Raw genomic sequence first — 19,664 nt, 5'->3', positions numbered from 1 at the left:
GAAAAATATGCCCAACCAGAAACAGCCAGTGCCACACAATTGCTGTGGGGTGGCGCAGAGGAAAATGAAGTGCTTTGAGCCAACAAATAGCCAACAAATAACATCTGCTCAGAGGCTGGAGGTGCCCAAAGACATCTTTGGGTTACTGCGGCCCCTAGTTACCTTGTGAATGAGCCAGTGGTTTAGAGACAGAGGCCAAGGGGATAGCTGCAGAAGCCTCAGTGCCAGTGAGCTTTTGAAAATGTTTTTGCAGAGAATATCAATCTGTACTGATTCATCTCTTGACAGCCTCTCCTGGGGACCAGCCCTGAAGAGTGGTCCCTTCTCAACCACCAGCTCCTTTCTTGGAAAGAAGCTCCTGGAAGCCAAGCTTCCTTCTCATTTCTGGTTGTTCACAGTGGATGATGGACTTGAGAGAGTCAGGATGCTGAGTCCTGGGGCGAGGGGGCAATGCTGGAGCTAGCTAACTAACCCAGGGCAAAGCCCAGTTCTGGTTGGGCATATACGAAAGAGCTCAGTGGCCCGGCCTGAAAGGTCAGAGAGTACTTACTGGTTTGAAGTATACTTACTGGTCTGTAAAGTATTAGGAGAGCCTTTGATGGAAGGAGCTGTGTGAGTGCAAATTACTGTCATTATTACAACTTCCAGGCAAGAGAAGACTTACAACTAAAACCCCACCTGAAAAAAAGCCCCACCTTTGAGAGCTACAGTGGAAAACGAAGTTGCGAGGGTAACCCTCTCCTCTCATTCAGGTCCATTACCTGTGTACTCTTCATCATCTACAGCAGTCTCTGCCTCGAGTGGTGGCCCAGCAGCCTTGGCAGGCTCCAGCTCTGGGACTGCCAGCTCCAGCATCCGTGAGCGAGACTGATGGGAACTGAAGGTACGGTATGGGTGCTCCGCTGTGCCATATAAAACGAGGCTCCATTCTTTCAGCTTTCCTGGAAGGCACCAAAACCACAGTTATCCCCCACAGCTCTGGATGCACCTGCAGGCTGCCGAGCCTGTGCAGCAGCCTCCTCTCAGCACCCGTATGAACATTGGATGCTGCCAGGCTTCCACCCCTACAGTAGACTGTCAGTGCTTGCTTCACTTCCCACACACCAGCTGAGCAGGTATGGTGGGTATTCTTGGGTGTCAACTTGACTACACCTGGAATTAACTAGAACCCACGTGGCTTGGCACACCTGTAAGGGACCCTTTCTAAATTAAATCATTTAAAGTGTTCCCACTTTTAACCTGGATCTTTTGGGGTGGTGAAATACATCTTTAATTTGGACATTTTGGTCTGGAAAGACCCACCTTTTATGTGGGCCACAGTCTCTGTTGACAGAATGTATAAAAGGTATGGAAGAAGGAGGCTTGCTTTCTTGGCCTGCTTGTTCTTGCTTTTTCTGGAACGTCCATGCCTTCGCTGGCATTAGAGTCTACTTCTGCAGGATTCTGATGTGTACAGAAGACCAGCTAAGACATCTAGCCTTGTGGACTGAACAATTACTGAATTCTCAGACCTTCCATTGGAAGACAGACATTGTTGGACCAGCTGGACCACAGCCTATAAGCCATTTTTAATGGCTCCACTTTTCATATATAGTCACTCATTCTCTAAGTCCTGTTCCTCTAGAGAACCCTGGCTAACACAGATTTTGGTACCAGAAGTGGTTCTAGGGCAACAGAAGTATAAGGATGAACTTTTTAAGTATCTGGAATAGGCTTTCAAATTTAATACCTGTGGCTACTGAAGGCTCTTCGAACACCTGAAGCCTCTCCAGTCCCTGAAGCTCTCCCAGAAGGTTAGGGAGTACTGAAAGCCCATGGCGTGAACCATTTTACAAACTTAAGGAGGCACATGCATTTGATTGATTGGACCTTGAAAGACCTGAACTACAACAGGTCTTCTCACAGAAAACAAAACCTCTCCTAAGGATTCCTAGCCCCATGGGTTTTAGCTCATTCCACAGGTAATCAAATCTCCCACCCCGAGTAGCCACCACGAGTCTACCCTTTTTCGACCTCACACACAATCCTATCTTTTTATGTCTCTATTTTACCTAGAGGGCCCCCATGTTTCTTGGGATCTCCCAGGATCAGCATTAGTTCAGAACCCAGTATCCAACAGCCCCTGGAAAGTCCGATTCTTTCCTTTCTCCTAGTATACCCATTTAAAAGGCCATTGGTCCCTCTGGGGAAAGACCGGAGAAAGGTCAACAGTAGAACTCCTGGGTAATTCATCAAGGTCCTCAGGGGAAATGGGTGTTCTAGGTCTGCAAACCAGCTCAAGTCTGGAAATCAGTTCATAGGCCAAGATTCCCTTTCGCCATGGTCCAATATAGACTTTATTTCATTTGAGAATTTTTTTACTTTCACAGATAAAACAAAAATTCAGTAGGCTTATCTATTTCATTCCTGGAAGCACCATGGTTGATTAGCCAGTACGGTAGGCCCGTAAGGGTCATGCCATCATAAAAATCCCAGCACAGAGGATTCATGCTCATCAATGTACCACACACCCCTGTGAGCCCCTGACAAAGCCTGCTATCCTTTTAAATATGTCCCCTCCAAAGTCCAAACATTGAAAACACAATCCCCCAATTCACAATAATAGCATGTGGAGGTGTGTTCGGGAAATAACTAGAAGTAGATTATCTAATGAGGGCCAGGCCCCACGATGGCATTCCGAGATGTGTAAGGAGAAGAAGCCAGAGCAGAGCCAGCACACAAGCTCTGACTCACCATGGCGAACCTTCCTCCACATTATGATGTAGCAAAAAGGTTTCACCAGAGGCTGGTGGCATGCTCTTGGATTTCCCAGCTTCTACAACCATGAACCAAGCAAACCTGTAATCATCGTAAATGACTCAGCCTCAAGTATTTTCTTATAGCCACAGAAGACAGAATTAGGCCCTGCCCCACGTCAGACCCTGCACTGCCTGAGGCTGGCATGGCCTGGGAAGCATTAGAGGATGCAAACAGGCAGGGTCCTGAGGAAGCAGACCTTTTTCTAGTACATGGACTTCCAAAGGGTCCAACTCCTTTATACACACAGTGACTTAGCCCATATACATGTTTCATAGGTAAACATTTGACGGTGGCCCCGAGTACCTCACACAGCCACGGCAATGACTTTATCTATCCCAAACTCCTTAGGATCAAATTAAAGCTATATTTCAAACCACAAAGGAGTCTGGGCTCTTTAACTACTGAGTGAGGGACGGTGATTACAGAGCGACTCTGGTGACTGAAGGACAGAGCCCAAGGACTCTGTAAACTATAATTTAGCCAAGAGTTATTTCAGTCCTATAGGATGTCTCCAAAAAACACCCACAAAAACCCAACGCACTGAAATTAGCGTCCTATTTTGGGAGATAGTTTCAGTCAGACAAACAAAAGGAGCTGTTCTGTCCTCAGGATCAATCGTGTCCAATGTGGAGGAGGAAACAGAAGAAAGCCTTCCCAGGAACTGCCCTGTGGGAGGGGCAGAAGGAAGGCTGCCACTCAGGAATGGAAGGGAGACTTCATTTTTATTGCAGGCCCTTAGACTGATTTTCTTAAAACCATAAGCAGCCACCGTATTTCCTGTTCACATATATAAATTCTAAAAAAAAAAACAAAAACAAAAAAAAAAAAAACAAAACCCACAAGCACCCCCTCCCCCACAAAGCAGACACATGTCAAAGAAACAGCTGAGAGCAGGAGGTGCACGTGGGGTCTATGTTTCCAGGTAACACAGGCAAATGGACACCCAGCTACAAAGGCAGGAGAGGGTCTCCCTGCCAGAGGGTGAGCGCCATGCTCACACTGCACAAGGAACGGTTCGTAGCCCTGGGGACTGAACATCTAGGAAGCCCTCTACCACTGAGCCATAAAACCCAAGCCCAAGAGTTAGCGTGTGTGTCCATGTGTGTGAGCATGTGTGCGTGTGGGCGCAGAGTCCGGAGTGCCACACTGGGCATCTTGCTCGGCCGCTCCCGCCCCGCCCCTGCCACGTTTCTGTCTGAGGTAGGCTCTCACCGAACTGGGAGCCTGGCTAGCAAGCTCCAGAGAGCCGTCTGCCTCTGCCCTCCCCACGGCTAGGTGTCAGGCGTGCCTGCACCACCTGGCTTTTAGGTGGGCAGGTGGGCATCCGGACTCAGGTGCTTGTGCTTACACAGCCAGGACTTTTGTGACGGAGCCATCTCCTCAGCATCTCTCGAGCGTTTTGTCCTTATCCGAGCACATATGAACACATAGGCTGCCCCACTCCCTTTGTCAACACACCAGGTCACCCCCATTGTGCCCCACTTTTTCCACTAGCTGTGCACCACAAAGGCCATTAATGCCGAGAGGGAGTGTTACTTACATGGTCCCCCACGGGTGGGCACTTACGTTGCTTCTGAACTGGTAAAATTGCACACGGTGCTTTGACCTTGTACTTGGGTCACACAAGGAGGGATACAGAGAGGCAGACAGACAGCGTGCACCCTGGCTCTGCCCTCTGCAAGCTAGGTGACATTTAGGAGAGTGGCTTCGTCTCTGTTCTTTAGCCTCTGCGTCTACAGAGGAGTGAGAACAGCTCAGTGCCTCAGAATACCAGCCGGCAAAGGGGAACTGCCACCAAGGTACTTTACAAATGTCCTTTCTTTTTCTTCCTTTTGAGACAGGGTTTCTCTGTGTAACAAGTCCTGGAACTCACTTTATACCCAAGCTGCCTTTGCCTCCCAAGTGCTGGGATTAAAGGAATGTGCCACCGTGGCCGGCTGAACTCATCATGTTTGGATCTTGTTTTGAGGTAGGGTCTCAGTGGACCCATCTCCTCCGGCCTTCTTCATGCTGGGATTACAGACGGGCCCCGCCATGCTCAGCTCATTTCATGCCTTCCTAGGTGTACACGCAGGCCACCTTCTAGGAAGTGCGAACGGGTATTGAAAGGAGCTGGTCCCCTCACAGCCCGAGACTGTCAGCACAACAACTCTAAGAGGTTAACCTTGCAACGCTGTACTGCAAGAAGCCAAGCAGCTTTTCAAGTGATTACGAGCCAAATGCTTTTACCATTTGGTAAGAGCCATAAGCAGTTTAAAAGCGAGGGAATTGAACTGTGTGCTCGGAACAAATGGTGGGTCTTCAAAGATGTGTCAAAGCACAACTGAAGCAGCATCGGCAGTGAGCCAAGGGGAATAGAAGGTGTTTCGCTCACACCCGCTTTATAGTTTTGTTCCTTAAATCTGCAAGATATTTATGAGCACCTCTGAGGCAGTATGCTCAGGAATCGTGGAGCTCAGTAGTAGGAACCCAGGAAAAAGAGCTTGCAGGGGGAAGGAAGTAGGACCACAGGACTGCATGTGCCCCCAACAATACAATTGGCATGATTTCCACAACCTGCCCTAAGTTACATATCAATTTTGAATGCATTTCTCCCCCCTCCCTTTTTGTACTTTGATGCTCTTTTCACTTTCTTGCCTTCATAAGGCATGTAGACAACTGTTTCAGGGCTTGGATAGATGGCCTAATGGTTAAGAGGGCTTGCTGCTCTTGTAGAGGAGCCAAGTTGGCTTCCCAGTACCATGTCATGTGGCTCATAGCTGCCTATATTCAGAGGATCTGACGCCCTCTTCTGGCCTCCACAGCACTTGCACTCATGCGTATACACCTACACACACATACACATATAATGAAATAAGTCTTAAGAAAGAACACTATTCCACACATGGCAAAAAGAACAGGGCATAAAACATGAAAGGTATTTGAAGATAGCTCTTTTAAAATGTCATTTTTATGCTACTTGCAGAAGACATGTTATTAAATATTGATGCATATAAGAAGGGAAATAAAAGTCATTCATAAATGCTTTGGCATGCGTTTTTCAGGTTACTTTATGCATGTGTATTTCCATGCATGTGCATTTGTAGATCTTGGCCCTCTTTCAGGCAAAGCATTTGGCCAGAAGGTATGAGTCCTCAGGATCTCCAGCAAGCCTGTACAAGTTCACTATGACAAAGACTTCTAGGACTACACTGCTGTTTCCAGAAGGGGCCTCAAAGATTCCCAGTCTGTATTCTTTGGCTGTTTTGACTTTGGATTCTTGAGGTCACAGAAGAAGACAGTCAAATCCACCTGCTTACACACTGGGGCTGGCACTGACAGCATGGTGCCTCTAGGTGCCCACAGCGGAGCTATAATTTCCAGACCATAATTGCCAGGAGCCAAGGATAATCCCTGGCTAATGCCACTGGAGGCTGCCAGTCATCTGCTTTATCATCCAGTATCTTCCCAATGCATTTCCCCAGGACGAACTAAATTCCCAACAAGCAAACAGGATTATTCCTCTTTTTAAAGAAAGAACCAGTATTAAGAGAGGACTGGGGCTAAGCTCTCCAGTAGGAAAGTGCCAGCAGCAATGAATCTTTTCTTTGCCCTGACTTTTGAAGTAAGCCTTCAAGATCTCGGGAAAGGGAGGGATTTATAACTGGGCATGGTGGAGAGGGGAGAGGTTCCTTCAGATTACGACTGTGAGCTAAGAGTTTGAACTCCTAGCTTTTCCTGCCTATACAAGAAGTCATTAACAATTGGGACTCTATTAAATCTCCCACGCTCCCAGACTTAACACATAAAGGAAGAAACACAGTAAAGGAAGAAAGAGCTAGAAAATCAAGTATGTAAGTTCCAGTTTGATGCTTCAGTGAATTTTTCCCCCTTCTGGGGTCCAGGAAAATAGTCACAGAGTTTAAGCACAAAGCTTTTGGTGAAGAGAATGAGGAAGAACGCACTTGAATTAAGAGGAGGCACGAGGATCACGACTTCAAGGCCAGCCTGAGCTACACATTAGCTGGGCAGTGGTGGTGCACGCCTTTAATCCCAGCACTAGGGAGGCAGAAGCAGGCAGAACTCTGAATTTGAGGCCAGCCTGGTCTACAGAACAAGTTCTAGGACAACCAGGGCTACACAAAGAAACCTTGTCTCAAAAAACTAAAAAAAAAAAAAAAAAAAAAAGAACACCTTAGGTTACTTTTATGATGTGTGAATTATAACTCAAAAAGTCTGTTATCCAAAATACTGTGTACATATTATATTATACCCACAGAGTTGCTATCCATAGCAACTTTTACTCAATAAACCTCACACATAATTTAAAATGCACTTTAAGTCCTCATTATGGCAAATAAGAGGAAGGAAGGTAAAGGGCATTGAGGAAACGCATGCCAACACACACATACACAAACACAGAGAGAGAAGGATGGGGGGGAGAAGAGGGAGAAGGGAAGAGTGGGAGGGGACGGAGGGAAGGACGGAGGGAGGGACGGAGGGAGAGAGATTTTCCCTGGATTTTGTAGTCATAGAATCCTTGCATGATGGTGTTTCAAATGCCAGAAGGATCCAAGAATTCTAAACTCCAGTTATTTGGATGAAGCTTCAGTAGGAATGTGGTCTGAGAACCCCATCGGATGCTGGGAGCTGCAGAGAGCCTCGTTCCCCCTGTGTATTCATACCAGATGGTGCCCTCACCATCTGAGCTAAGCACCCGGCTTGCACTGCGGCTGTAACTTCTACAAGGAGCAAATCCAGTAAGACCTTTCCCGTTTCACAATCTTATGGCTGGAAAAGCCATTCTTACCATAGGACTTGGCAGCCTCAGCATATCCTTTTCTCAGTGAAGAGCTCTCACCTTTGCACCGAAAGGACGCACTTGGTGGCTCCTCTTTGGTACTCGTGAGTGGCCAGCTTCACTCTGCCTATGCGTTGGGGCCTTTCTTAACTAGGTAGCATGGCCATTATATTCACCAAGGCAGCTACCTTGATAACCTACACCTAAGTGACTGACAACAGGGTAATGTAGCCAGTGTGAATACACCTGGATGGAGCAGAGCAGGAGTTCTACACCCTGCTAGGAACAGCATACGCTTGCAGGTTTGTGAACTGCAGAGTTCTGGAATTTTTCATTAAGTATTTCCAGAGCGTGGTTGGTTGTGAGCAACTGGAAGCAATGTGGTTTGGATGAAAAATGCCCCCACAAACTCCGGTACTTGAACACTTGGCCTCCAACTGCCGGCATTGTTCGGCCCAGCTACAGAACCTTGCTGGGGGAAGTATGTCATCGGGGCTGGGCTTTGAGGCCGTAGAGCCTGGCCCCACTTGCTGATTTTGCATTGCAGATGGAGTGCCATCGGCCAGCTTCCTGTTTATACGGACATGCTTTCCTTGCCAGTGGCCACATTTCCCCCACCAGGATGGACTGTGTCCCTCTGGAGTTGTGAGCCAAAATAAGCCCCTTTCCTCTTAAGTTGCTATCTATCGTCAGGATATTTTATCACAGCCATAGAAAATAAACGAATACACAACTGTGGCTTCGGAGACTACCGTATGGGCTGGGAAACAGGCAGAGCACCAGTGAACGTGGTGCTTTTCTTGGTCGCCCTGTCAAATTTGACGCTGGGGTGCCAGCTTTTAATTGGTGAATTCAGTCATTCATTTTGCGATGGTGTCATGGAACCCAGAGCCTCACACAGGCAGGAAAGTGCTCTGCCTCTGAGTGTTAGCCCAAAGGGCCTTCGATTTCCTGAGGCATGGGGTTTGATACAGTTTATTTAGCTCAGGGTAGCCGAGACATTTTTGTCCCCGCCTCCCAGTTCTGGGATGGTGGGCATGTGTCATCACATCCTGTGGGAATACTATCTGGAAAAGAGTAAATTAATAGTTCAAAAGCCAGATAATGCTCAGGCTTATAACTCAGAGCAGTCCCTTCTTTGTTCTCTCCTTCGTGGGAGCCCACAAGCTCTGGATGCACCACACACAGCTTTCTTTAATACTCTGGATGGGCTGTTCTGGCAACCACACCAGTTTCCAAATGTCCCTTCCCTGACTTCAAGTACTGCCCGATGTCTGATGTCTCCCCACTTCAGATGTGAGAACCCGCCTCTCTCACACATACCCACCTCCCCATTTCCCTTCCTAATCTAATAAGTCATTCCGTCAATAGTCAGCATTCCTTTTCTTTCTTTTTTTTCTTTTTTAAACAAAATCTTACTATGTTGCTGTGTCCAGTCTTGAACTCATTGGATAAAATGGTCCTCCTGCCTCAGCCTACCAAGAAGCTGGGACCAAGCTGGATTCCAGCTTAGATGATGATGATGATGATGATGATGATTTCTGCCTCATATTTAAGTTTTAAAGGCATTGATCTTCCGGTGTTCACATAAAACCTGCAGTGGCTGGATCCTGTTTTACTGATGCCATATTTGTAGTTTTCTAAAGTTTCCACTTGCCTGAATTGCCCTTTTCCCTTGCCAAGTTTATTCTCTGTTAGAATTTGTTTCTGCTTTAATATTGGATAACTCCCTCAAATGCCTGGCGGGTTCCTGGGCGTTCTCTCATTTTTACCAGGGAGGCCATAAAAAGCTGACTGGAGTTCTCTTGTGTTCCTGGGATGTGGAAATGCTCTGGTTGTCTGTTTATCCGTTTTGTAAACAGCAGACTTGCTAGCCTGTATAAGGCGGACAGGGGAGTGCGCGAGCATACCAGGTGGCTCTGCTGATTAGATGTAAGTAGCATTTGCATGGCAAATGCAAACATTTCCCACTGAAAATGAAGACGTAGTATCTCTAAAGTGCCGAGATTAAACAAAACATTTTGCCAAGTCAGATTCTAAATCTAAATGAGTTGAAATCACGGCACTCACAAATATATATCGAGCAAAGCTGAGCGAATTCACTGCTGTCACACCGGCATGCCAAACAATGGTGAAGGAACACACCTGGGATCCTGGCACTTGGGAGGCTGAGGTGGGAGAAGGTTGAGTTCCAGGCCAGTTACTGGATACATAGGAGAGCTGTCTTTAAAAAGATAAAGGGGAGTCTAAAAAAAAAAAAAAAAAAAAAGACACCAGGGGAGAATTTGGATCTGGAGAAAAGCAGCAGCAGCAGTACTAAAATGGCGGGTATGTGGTAAAAGGTCTGGTATCCTCTTCTATTCCCTCTACTGCCTCTACTGGTTTTGAAGACAAGGTTTCTCACTGCACCTGGAGCTCACCAGTTTGGGAAGACTAGCCAGCCGGAGGGTGCCACAGGGATCCTCCTCTTTCTGCCTCCCCTAGACCAGGCTTGCTGGCCTGTGTCACCATGTCTAGCTTTTTCTTTTAAACGTGTATGTTTGGGGACCTGAACTAAGGTCCCAGGCTTGCTTGGCAGGCACTTCACCGAACCTTCTCCCCAGTACCTCCTCTTTATTTCCTTAAGGCACCTTAAAGAAAAAGCAAAACAAACCCAAATGCTGCTGTCTTCACTGCATCACTGAAAGAGTTTTGTAACGCACACAGAGGTACATGATGCCCTGCCCCCTGGCCCTCCCCCACAAGCACAGCTGAGGGGAGAGGGCACAGAAGCAGTTGTTAGGAGGTCCTCACATAAGTGTTGAGACACATTTTAAGTTCTAACTGAACCAGGAGAACATTTGCTGCATTTGTAACCCTACAACAACCGCCCAGAATATGGCTGAGAAACCAATGCAGGAAATAAAACAATTTACAAACTATTTGATTGATCCAAGGTAGGGCAAGAAAAGCAGACCAGAATGCATTTCTTTTAAATACGCAACTGGCCTTTGCTTGTTCATACTGACTTGGATTGTTTTGTATTTGTGTTCTCTCATGAATTAGAAGTCTGCAGTCTCAGAATGGGGTGTTGGGATCTGCTCCCATGGTAAAATTGGCTTCATCAAACTAGTTGGATGCAGTTCCTCTTTTGCTACTGTCTGGAAGAGTTTGTAGAACACTGACACACTATTTTTTATTTACATATTTAGTAGAATTTGCCAGACATTCCACCTGGCCTTGAGTTTTCTTCTAAATCATAGAACTAATTTCATCGATAGAACAATTTTGGAACTGCACCGAACAACCCAAGAGCTTCTGGCTGCTCAAGCACAAATGGAACAGGTGTTCAAATCTCCTATCACCTTCATGGACTGTTTTATCTCCCAGCTGTACTTGAGTCACTCAGCAATCTCTTTACTTGTAAGTTTCTTTTCTTATAGTTTTAATAACTTTTGCTATATATATATCTTTAAAAGTTTTTAATAACTTTTGCTATATATATCTTTAAAGATATATATATCTTTAATAACTTTGCTATATATATGTATATATCTTTTGCTATATATATCTATATATCTTTAAAGCTAGGTTATGACTTGCATTAGAGACTAGAAGGATAATTTCCTAATTGAACTACATCCGTTGCTAACAATGACATAATGCTAATACAGAGCCACGTAATTTTTGGTCTGATGTTAATATAGCTGGGTCATCTTTACTTGGTTATTTTCCTTGTGTGTGTTCCCTATCCACTTTATATTTTGGCTTTCTTATGTTTCTGATAATTTTCTTTTGTATGGTTATAACAGTTCTACTAGGAAGCAGGCAGAATACTCAGCTCAGGAGAACCCAAGCAGGCTTTAATGAAGACACTGTTCTGTGAGCAGAGCCTATGGAAGCTAGAGGGAGAATGCTGGTTTCTGGGCCTGTTTGGTAAGCAAGAGGAAGATGGCCTATGACATTGAGGGAAGCTGCTTTCTTTCTTTCTTTCTTTCTTTCTTTCTTTCTTTCTTTCTTTCTTTCTTTCTTTTCTTTCTTTCCCTTCCTTCCTTCCTTCCTTCCTTCCTTCCTTCCTTCCTTCCTTCCTTCCTTCCTTCCTTCCTTCCTTTCTTTCTGGATGCTGCTTTCTAGAAGACTAAAGGAATGAGTACTTTATAAAGAAACGTCTCTTCCCTTCCTCTACTTACCTTCTGGCTATAGCTCTGCTCTCCCCTCTACACTAATTCAATCAGGTAGTTTCTCAAGATGTCCACCTCTCAAAGCAGAGTAGAGAGTGCATACACAGTGCATAAGCAAAACATCCCTGGCACAAACACAAATATATTTAAAAAAACAAATGTGGCTATCTTTGTCTTTTAAGTAATTAGTCCATTTAGCTTGATTGGAATTATTACTACTATTCGACCCCTCCCCCTTTCAGGTGCTGGGGTGCTAGGAAAGCACTGTACCTGTAAGAGCGCCCACACCCACCCATTGTTTGAATTTTAGCACCTTGTTTTCCATGCTTGGGTCCTGAATTTGTGTTTCTGTTTCTTTCCTTCGGTTCCTGGTTCCTCCACGCTCCCAGTACTGGAAGGCTGGCTAGGAATTCTCCTCCCACACGGGCATGGTAGATCAGCAAAAGCCCAAACAAAAGGCTGGCTTTGCCTCTCCAGGCTGGCCTTTGGATGCCAGCTTGCCCTTCAACAGATACTTTAAAAAAAAATATTTTCTGTAGCAGGGAGGTCTCCAGACTCTTGGTCTTCTATGACACAGGAACAGAAGAAAATCTACACCATATTTTAATGTTGTAATTCTTTGTTTTCAGGTAATTTTTTCTTAGCAATTTTAGGGGGAGAAAGCTAGGTCAACTTATAATAAAAATAGAAACAAATTAAAAAAAAAAGCCACATAAAGATGAGCATTTGAAAGTAGAAATAATTGCTTGACTTCTGTAGGAGACATTTGGGATTACTTTAAAGGGTTATTCATTCTCACGTATTTTATGATGTGAGTGTTTAATGTTAGTTTACCACTTGCATGCCTGGCGCCCGCGGTGGTGAGAGGACAGGTGAGGGTCCCCTGGAACTCACGTTGCTAGTGGTTGCGAACGGCCACGTGGGCGCTGGGAACTGAAACCAACCCTTCTGCAAGAGCAGTCCGCGCTCCTGTTGTTTGTTTGTTTGTTTGTTTTCTTTTTTCAAGACAAGGTTTCTCTTTGCAGCCTTGGTAGCCCTGGTTGTCCTGGACTCACTTTGTAGACCAGGCTGCTCTCAAACTCTCAGAGACACACCTGTCTCTGCCTCCTCAAGTGCTGGGATTAAAGGAGTGTGCCACCATGCCCAGCCCAGTCAGCTCTCTTAACCACTAACCATCTCTCCAGCCAAGACTATTTTTGAAAAGGGGTATGCAATGACATTCAGATCCCTGGATAGGCAAGTAGCAGCAACAACAAAGCGCCAAGTTATATGTGTAACGTGGCTAGAACGCTGCAGCGATGTTACAGGGAAACAAATGTTACAGGGGAAAAAAAAAGACTAGATGAAAATAGAAATATATTTTTGAACATGCCATGTTTCTCAAAATAAGTTTTATTACCTCTCTTTAAACACTGAAAGTACCCATCAATTCTGGGGAGGGTTTGGTTGTTGAAACACTGACCAGCCAGGCAGCTGGCGAATCTAAGTGAGCCTTCACTCCTCATGCTGGCAGGATGAAGCCAAGAATGTAGCCCTCAAAGTTTTACCTCTTCTGAAGATCTTTTCTTCCTTCCTTCCTTCCTTCCTTCCTTCCTTCCTTCCTTCCTTCTTTCTTTCTTTCAAGATTGATTTCTATGGTAAGCTCCCATCCTCTTCGCTCTCTTCAACTGCTTCCAGTGTCTATTCTATTTGCCTTTCTGAATGAGAATTAAGATGTCCTCTGAACGACTCCACCCAGCAGGGGATCGAAGCAGATGCTAAGACTCACAGCCAAACTTTGGGCAGAGAGCAGGGAGTCATAGGAAAGAGTAGGTGAACAGAAGGATCTGGAGGGGACAGGAGCACCATAAGAAGACCAATAGAGCCAACAAATCTGGCCCCAGGGGTCCCTGCAGAGACTAATGCACCGACCTAGAACCATGTATGGAGAGAACCTAGACCCCCTGTTCAAATGTAGCCAATGGGCACCTCAGTCTCCATGTGGGTTCTCTAGTAAGGGGAGCAGGGACACTCTCTGATATGGACTCTGTTGCCTGCTCTTTGATCACTGCCCCCTGGTGGGGGGGCCTTGCCAGGCCACAGAGGAAGAAGATGCAGGCAGTTCTGATGAGACTTGATAGGCTGGGGTCAGATGGTAGGGGAGGAAGGTTCTCTCTTTCTGAGGACTAGGGGAGGGGGAAAGGAGGGAGGGGGGAGGGAGGTTGGAAGAGGGAGGGAGGAAGGGTGGGACTGGGAGGAGACAAGGGAGGGGGCTACAATTGGGATGTAAAATGAACAAATTATAAAAAGTAAATTTAAGTAACAAGATTAATTTCATTTTGAATTATGTGTTTCCGTGTGTCTGTGTGGATATGTGTGCATGAGTATGGCTGCTGTCAGAAGCCAGAAAGGGGAGGGAATTATAGATGGATGTGAGCCACCCCCCGTGGGGGCCGGGAGTTTAACTCTCAGGTCCTCTGGAGGAGCAGCAAGTGCTCTTAATCGCTCACTCCTTGGGACCAGGAGTGTCTATTTTTCACTTAAATTTCATCATCATTTAGCATGCCACTTGCAAATGTAGTGGGGGACAGGAAAGCCCCCTCTGGATGCGTTTGCCGGAGGAAAAGAACTGGTTAAATGATGCCGTGCCCCATGAAGGAATCCAGCAGTGGTGGTTGGTGCCTCACCTACTAAGATGACATACTTCCTTTGTTCTTGAGCTAAGAGTGTTTGAAAGGAATATCACCATGAGGGTCCCTGGAAAACCAGAAGCAGGTTGAAGTGGTGGGCTGCAGGACTGATGCAAATAGCGCTAAAAACGGATCACGGAAACCACGTGTCTGGGGACTGTTCAGAAACAGTACTAAGTTCTTCAGGCTGGTTTCCAAGGAAGTGGGAGAGACCCTTGATCGTCACTGTCTGCAGAAGTGAGTTCAGTGAAAAAGTTTAAAGCTGGCACAGAGGACGTGTGCGTTCGGCCTGTCTTTCTCCTAGCGAAGAGGATAAGATAGATTGTAGCCGTCAGCCACAGATTGCAAAAACCCAACTCTCATTTTGGAAACGCAGATCAGCCCAAAACAGATGTCAATAAAACAGAGGTTAATAAAGCCAGCAACGAAACAAGAGCACTTAGGAAAAAAAAAAAAAAAAAAAAAAAAGACAAATGCGAATGAGCCATGAAGAGGAAATCAAGAACCATGGAACTTTTTAAGAAGATGAAGGAAAGAACAGACCCCGGAGACTCATTCTTTCCCCTTTAACTGATTATTGGACATCCTGCTGAGCATGCACGCTGAAAACAGGGTTGATTAAAACCACACACGCTTTTGATTTAAATAAGGCTCACGCATGCACGCGTGCCCGCCATCCAATCACTCAACAGCCGCTTATTAACCACATTCTCCGGGCTGAGCTGCACGGGGAGTGATGAGCCAGATCCAACCGAGGACTTCCCAAGGCCGTGGCACAATCACACCGGCTTAGGTCTACACACTGGCTTTGAGATCTGCCCTGGCGGATTGTTTCAGAGATCAGGGAAGCTTTTATCCAGCCTGCCACCTGAGTGTGTTTTAGCCCGGTTTCTCTAGATGATACAGGTCTAAAGCGAGGCCTGTGAGCTGCAGCTGTCTTGGATGGAACAACCGCAGAGCAATCGACATGGAGGAGGATGGGACGGGGGGGGGGGGGGAGCTCGTTTAAGCTCGGTCAAAAGAGAATGACAAAAAAGTACACAGGAGGTGGCTTGGCCAAGGGGAAGGCTTTCAAAGAGGTCTCATGGGACTAACGTGCCTTAGCCTGTCAGCCAGGATGAGCCATGCCCCTATCTCACGTTGCATAACCCTTCTGGGTGGTGTCAACTGCCTCACCAGGGAGCTGCGTGATAGGGAGGCCGGTGCCAAGTCTTTCCTGGAAGGGGAAAGAAAAGCCAGAGCAACGGGTCCTGCTGGCTTTGATCTGACCTTCTGGAGCAACCTCAGCTCAGTGGACTGAGGGGGAGAACAATGGCAGGAGTGAGAAAGCCCAGTCTCTACCTCAGGAGAGCCTCCGAGAAGGGAAGCAAGCTCTAGGCGAGCCCTGAGGGCAGCGGGACCTGGCAGTTCTGGGCAGGTGAATCAGAAGGCTACTGTGACATTAATGGAGTGCCAACAGTATCTGCGCTTTGAGGTGGAAGTCCTGAGCTATCACATCTGCAGGAGTCTCACTTTCCTAGCCTCCCTTCAGCTTTTCATTCCTAAGCAGAGCACACCGCTGAGACTAACCGCTGAGTCAGGTAGAACAGCAGTGTAGGCTTCATAGCAAGCAGCGTCTCACAGGCCGCAGACGGCACAGTGAATGCAGCGCTTGCTGCATAGGCAGGAGAACCCGAGTTCGATCCCCGGAACCGACATGAGAAAAACTGCGTGCAGTAGTGTGCAGCTATAATCCCAGCACCGGGGAGCTGCAGGCAGGCCGATCTAGCCAAACTGGTAAACTCTGGGTTCAGGGAGACCTTGCCTTAAAAAATAAGGTGGAGGGCGAGTGGGGAAGACAGCTGACGTTGACTGCTGGTCTTCACGTGCACACGAACAAAAGTGTTCCCACTACCTCCCTCACGCACGAGAGTATATACATAGGCACCAAAAGTCATTTCACAGGGTCCTGGGTTCGATGCCCGGTTTTGTGCCAAAACTAATTAACCACGTAAAGCTTTGAGAAGTTTTTCTCAAACTGTCTGTAGGTACACATGTAGAAGATGTATACTGTGGAGGACGGACTGAGAACTTTGTAGAGCTTGCTCTCTCTTTTCCTTTTACATCAGTGTGAAGGACCAGTCCAGCTGCCAGGCTTGTGTGGCAACCACCTTTACTAGCTGAGCTCTCTCCCCATTTCTTCAGTTTTTAACTTCTATTTATTTATTATTAGGTTTGATTTATTTATTTATTTATTTATTTATTTATTTATTTTGAGACAGGGTCTCTCTACATAGACCTGGCCGTCCTGGAACGCATGAGATAGACCAGGCTGGCCTTGAACTTACAGAGATCCAGCTGCCTCTGCCTCCCGAGTGCTGGGATTAAAGGTGCGCACCATTACCCCTAGCTAGGATTTCTTTTTATTATCTTTAATGACATGTATAGTGCGGGTGTTGAGGGGAGAGGCCTGTGCTGCTGCCTGCAGAGGCCAGGGGCGTCAGACACCCACAGAATCGGAGGCAACTGTGAGCCACTCAGTTCAGGTGCTGGGGAGCTGTATGAGCTCTTAAGGTTGAGTCACCTCTCCATCTCTCCAGCCTCAATTTTAAAGCTTTCAAAGCAGAAATGCTGACTGATGATCGCAGGCACGACAGGACAGAGACAGGTTATCTTCCTGAAGCTTTTCGAATTCCTCACAGAGAAGTTCATCTGAGGCCTGCCTGCATTCGGAAACCCCGTGCAGGCCCTGGGCAAGCATATAGAGTTATTTCTCCCATAGGTATGCAAAAGCTGGAACAGACAGAGGGTCCGTGACCAGGCTAGCAAGTGGCTAGCTGGAATTCATACTGGGCCTGCTACAGGCTCTGCTGTGGGTGCCCACTGACACATCCGGAGAACAGACTGCTCTGAAGCTAGCCCAGAGCCTGTCATGAGCAGCGGGGCCCTCCTGACCCCACCTTGTGCTCCTCTCAGGAGGCTTGGTGGACCGTGGGCCAGGCTTCCTGGCTCAGCTGTGCTTCTGGAACTCACTCCGAACGCTTAGACAAAGGCATTCCCATTCTCACTGGGCCTCTTTGATCCTGCCCAGCCTTAACTTTCACGTCTGTGGGAAGGAAGGAACCAAAGATGGGATTCCTCTCCCTGGAAGCATGCAGGTAGAGTCAGGTGTGCCAGGCTGAGCTCCAAAGAAAACCAAGATGTGTGGGAACCACTCTAATGTTCTGAGTCTGGGGAACGCAGCCAAGAATACAGGAAACCACCAGGAGCCGACTGCCCGCTCACGGCAGCTCTGAACCAAAGCTGTTGGTTAGCACATTTCTGCTTGCTCTGATTAGAAAACAAAGCGAAAACAGAAACAAAAGCTGTTGCTTCGGGAGAAAAAAAAAAAAAGAATTGGTGTGTACCTGTGGGGTCTGGAGAGCATTTTCCATGGAGTCAGTTATCTGGCATTCTTCTTGCCTCCAGTGTGGCCACCAGGATTCTATCTCTAAACTCCCGACTTTTCCAGAAATGCAATCTGTTTAGTCTCTCACAGGCATGGGGTACCCCTAAAAGGTACCCCTGGGCTTGAAGGAAGTCAGGCTAGTTCTTAAAGTTTGGAGTAAAACTTACTCCTGCAGTTGGTGTGTGGGTAAAGGGGGAGAGAGAGGACCTCAGTTTCCATGGCAAACGGTTTAAGTTGCACTGGAGAGGTTCACGTCTTTCAGGTGTCCACAGCATGATATCAAGGAAGCTATGTCTACTCCAATGTCTCTTAGCCAGAAACTGGTATTGTGTCTACACTGGGTCCCTGAGTGCAAACAGCTACATCCATCCTGGCATTTTTGCAATCCCTGGAACTGTGTTTGTGGGCTTGGCATCATACTCATCTCTTATGTTCTAATTTATATTTTTCCAGTGCTCAATAAAAAGCTGAATGTCCTTCATTTGTTAGCTTTTGTATTTTTCCTTGTAAACTGATTTCAAGTTTTTTTAAAAAACTCATTTAAAAGTGTTTGTGTGCATGCACACACATGCATGTGAACCTGCTTGTCTGTATGTGCAACACATGCTCGCAGAGCCTGTAGATACCAGAAGAGTAGCAAGTGCTCTTAACCATTGAGCCATCTCTCCAGCCCTTAGGCTCTTTTCTACCCTTCTATTAAATATTCTGTGTATACTTAGTGATTTCTAAACACTCTTTATATGTAAAAGTAACAGCAAAACATAAAGTTCTGTTTGTAATCAACTAAAGACCATGCTCTGAGATAGTAGAGGTAAAAAAAAATGCCTACCTTTGTACTAATGTTTGTTTTGTTGTTGGTTTGTTTGTTTAGTTTTTTTTTTTTTTTCTTCTTCTTGAGTCAGGGTTTCTCTTTGTAGCCTGGCAATTCCAAAACTCACTCTGTAGATCAGGCTGGCCTTGAACTTAGAGATCTACCTGCTTCTGCCTCCCAAGTGCTGAGATTAAAGGAACACACCTCCATCACCCAGCTCTGTGGTAGATTTTATATTAACTGGTTTAATTATTGCCTTTGACTTTCTGGCATATTGAGAATTCAGAGGCTGGTTAGCTAGCAAGATTTAGTCAGGTAAATAGTTTGATTTGCATAAATGACAAAAAGGCCTGTGAGTTGGCCTTCAGGAGAAGTAAGTCAATAAACTGAGAGCTCAAGGTTGTGGTATACCCTCCTAGGAAGAGATTATGGTGCTAACTGAAGGGGTTCTCTGTATTCACCAAAAGAGGACTTGACTGGCAGGGGGCAGAGCACTGACAAGGTATGAGCCCAGATCAAATGCTAAACTCTTTTCCCTTACCCTCAGAGAGAGAGAGAGATAGATAGATAGAGAGAGAGAGAGAGAGAGAGAGAGAGAGTCTTGTACTAAATTCTTTCTACGCATCACTTTGCTGGGTATCAAAACGTGGTCTTTATTTAAAATTAACATGAGTCTGGAGAGATGGTTAAGAGCACTTATTGCTCTTGCAGAGGACCTGAGTCAGTTCCCAGAACCTACATGGTGGGTCATGGCAATCCATAACTCCAGTTCCAGTTCTGATACCCTTTTCTGACCTCCTTGATTACCAAGAATGCATGTGATGCACAGGCATGCATGCATGCAAAGCAACCACACACACATTAGTTACTTAATTAATTAAAAAATAACATACGATCTGTAGAACTCAGCAGTGATGCCCCCTGGGCTTGGGTTACTTTTGCTGTTGTTTGGAATCTTTTTTATTATTGCTTCAATCATTAGGTGGTATGGTGGTGCATACCTTTAAATCCTTTATTT

The 19,664-nt window shown here is 46.3% G+C and overlaps 1 protein-coding gene across 2 annotated transcripts in view; it reads right to left on the bottom strand.

The window, feature by feature from the left end:
* Positions 1-19,664, bottom strand: part of Pcsk6 (proprotein convertase subtilisin/kexin type 6) — a 183,874-nt gene that overhangs the window by 26,499 nt on the left and 137,711 nt on the right. The window contains exons 14-15 of one of the 2 annotated variants that reach the window (XM_021633268.2): positions 762-941; positions 570-608 (exon numbers count right to left, since the gene is read on the bottom strand). In XM_021633268.2, coding sequence (XP_021488943.1) covers positions 570-608; positions 762-941 — 219 coding nt within the window. The remainder of the gene's footprint in view (positions 1-569; positions 609-761; positions 942-19,664) is intronic. The other variant, XM_021633269.2, reaches the window with a different exon arrangement.

The sequence above is a fragment of the Meriones unguiculatus genome, chromosome 14 (assembly GCF_030254825.1).
Source record: "Meriones unguiculatus strain TT.TT164.6M chromosome 14, Bangor_MerUng_6.1, whole genome shotgun sequence".
NCBI classification, from domain to species: Eukaryota; Metazoa; Chordata; class Mammalia; order Rodentia; family Muridae; genus Meriones; species Meriones unguiculatus.
This window is presented reverse-complemented; position numbering and strand designations above follow the sequence as displayed.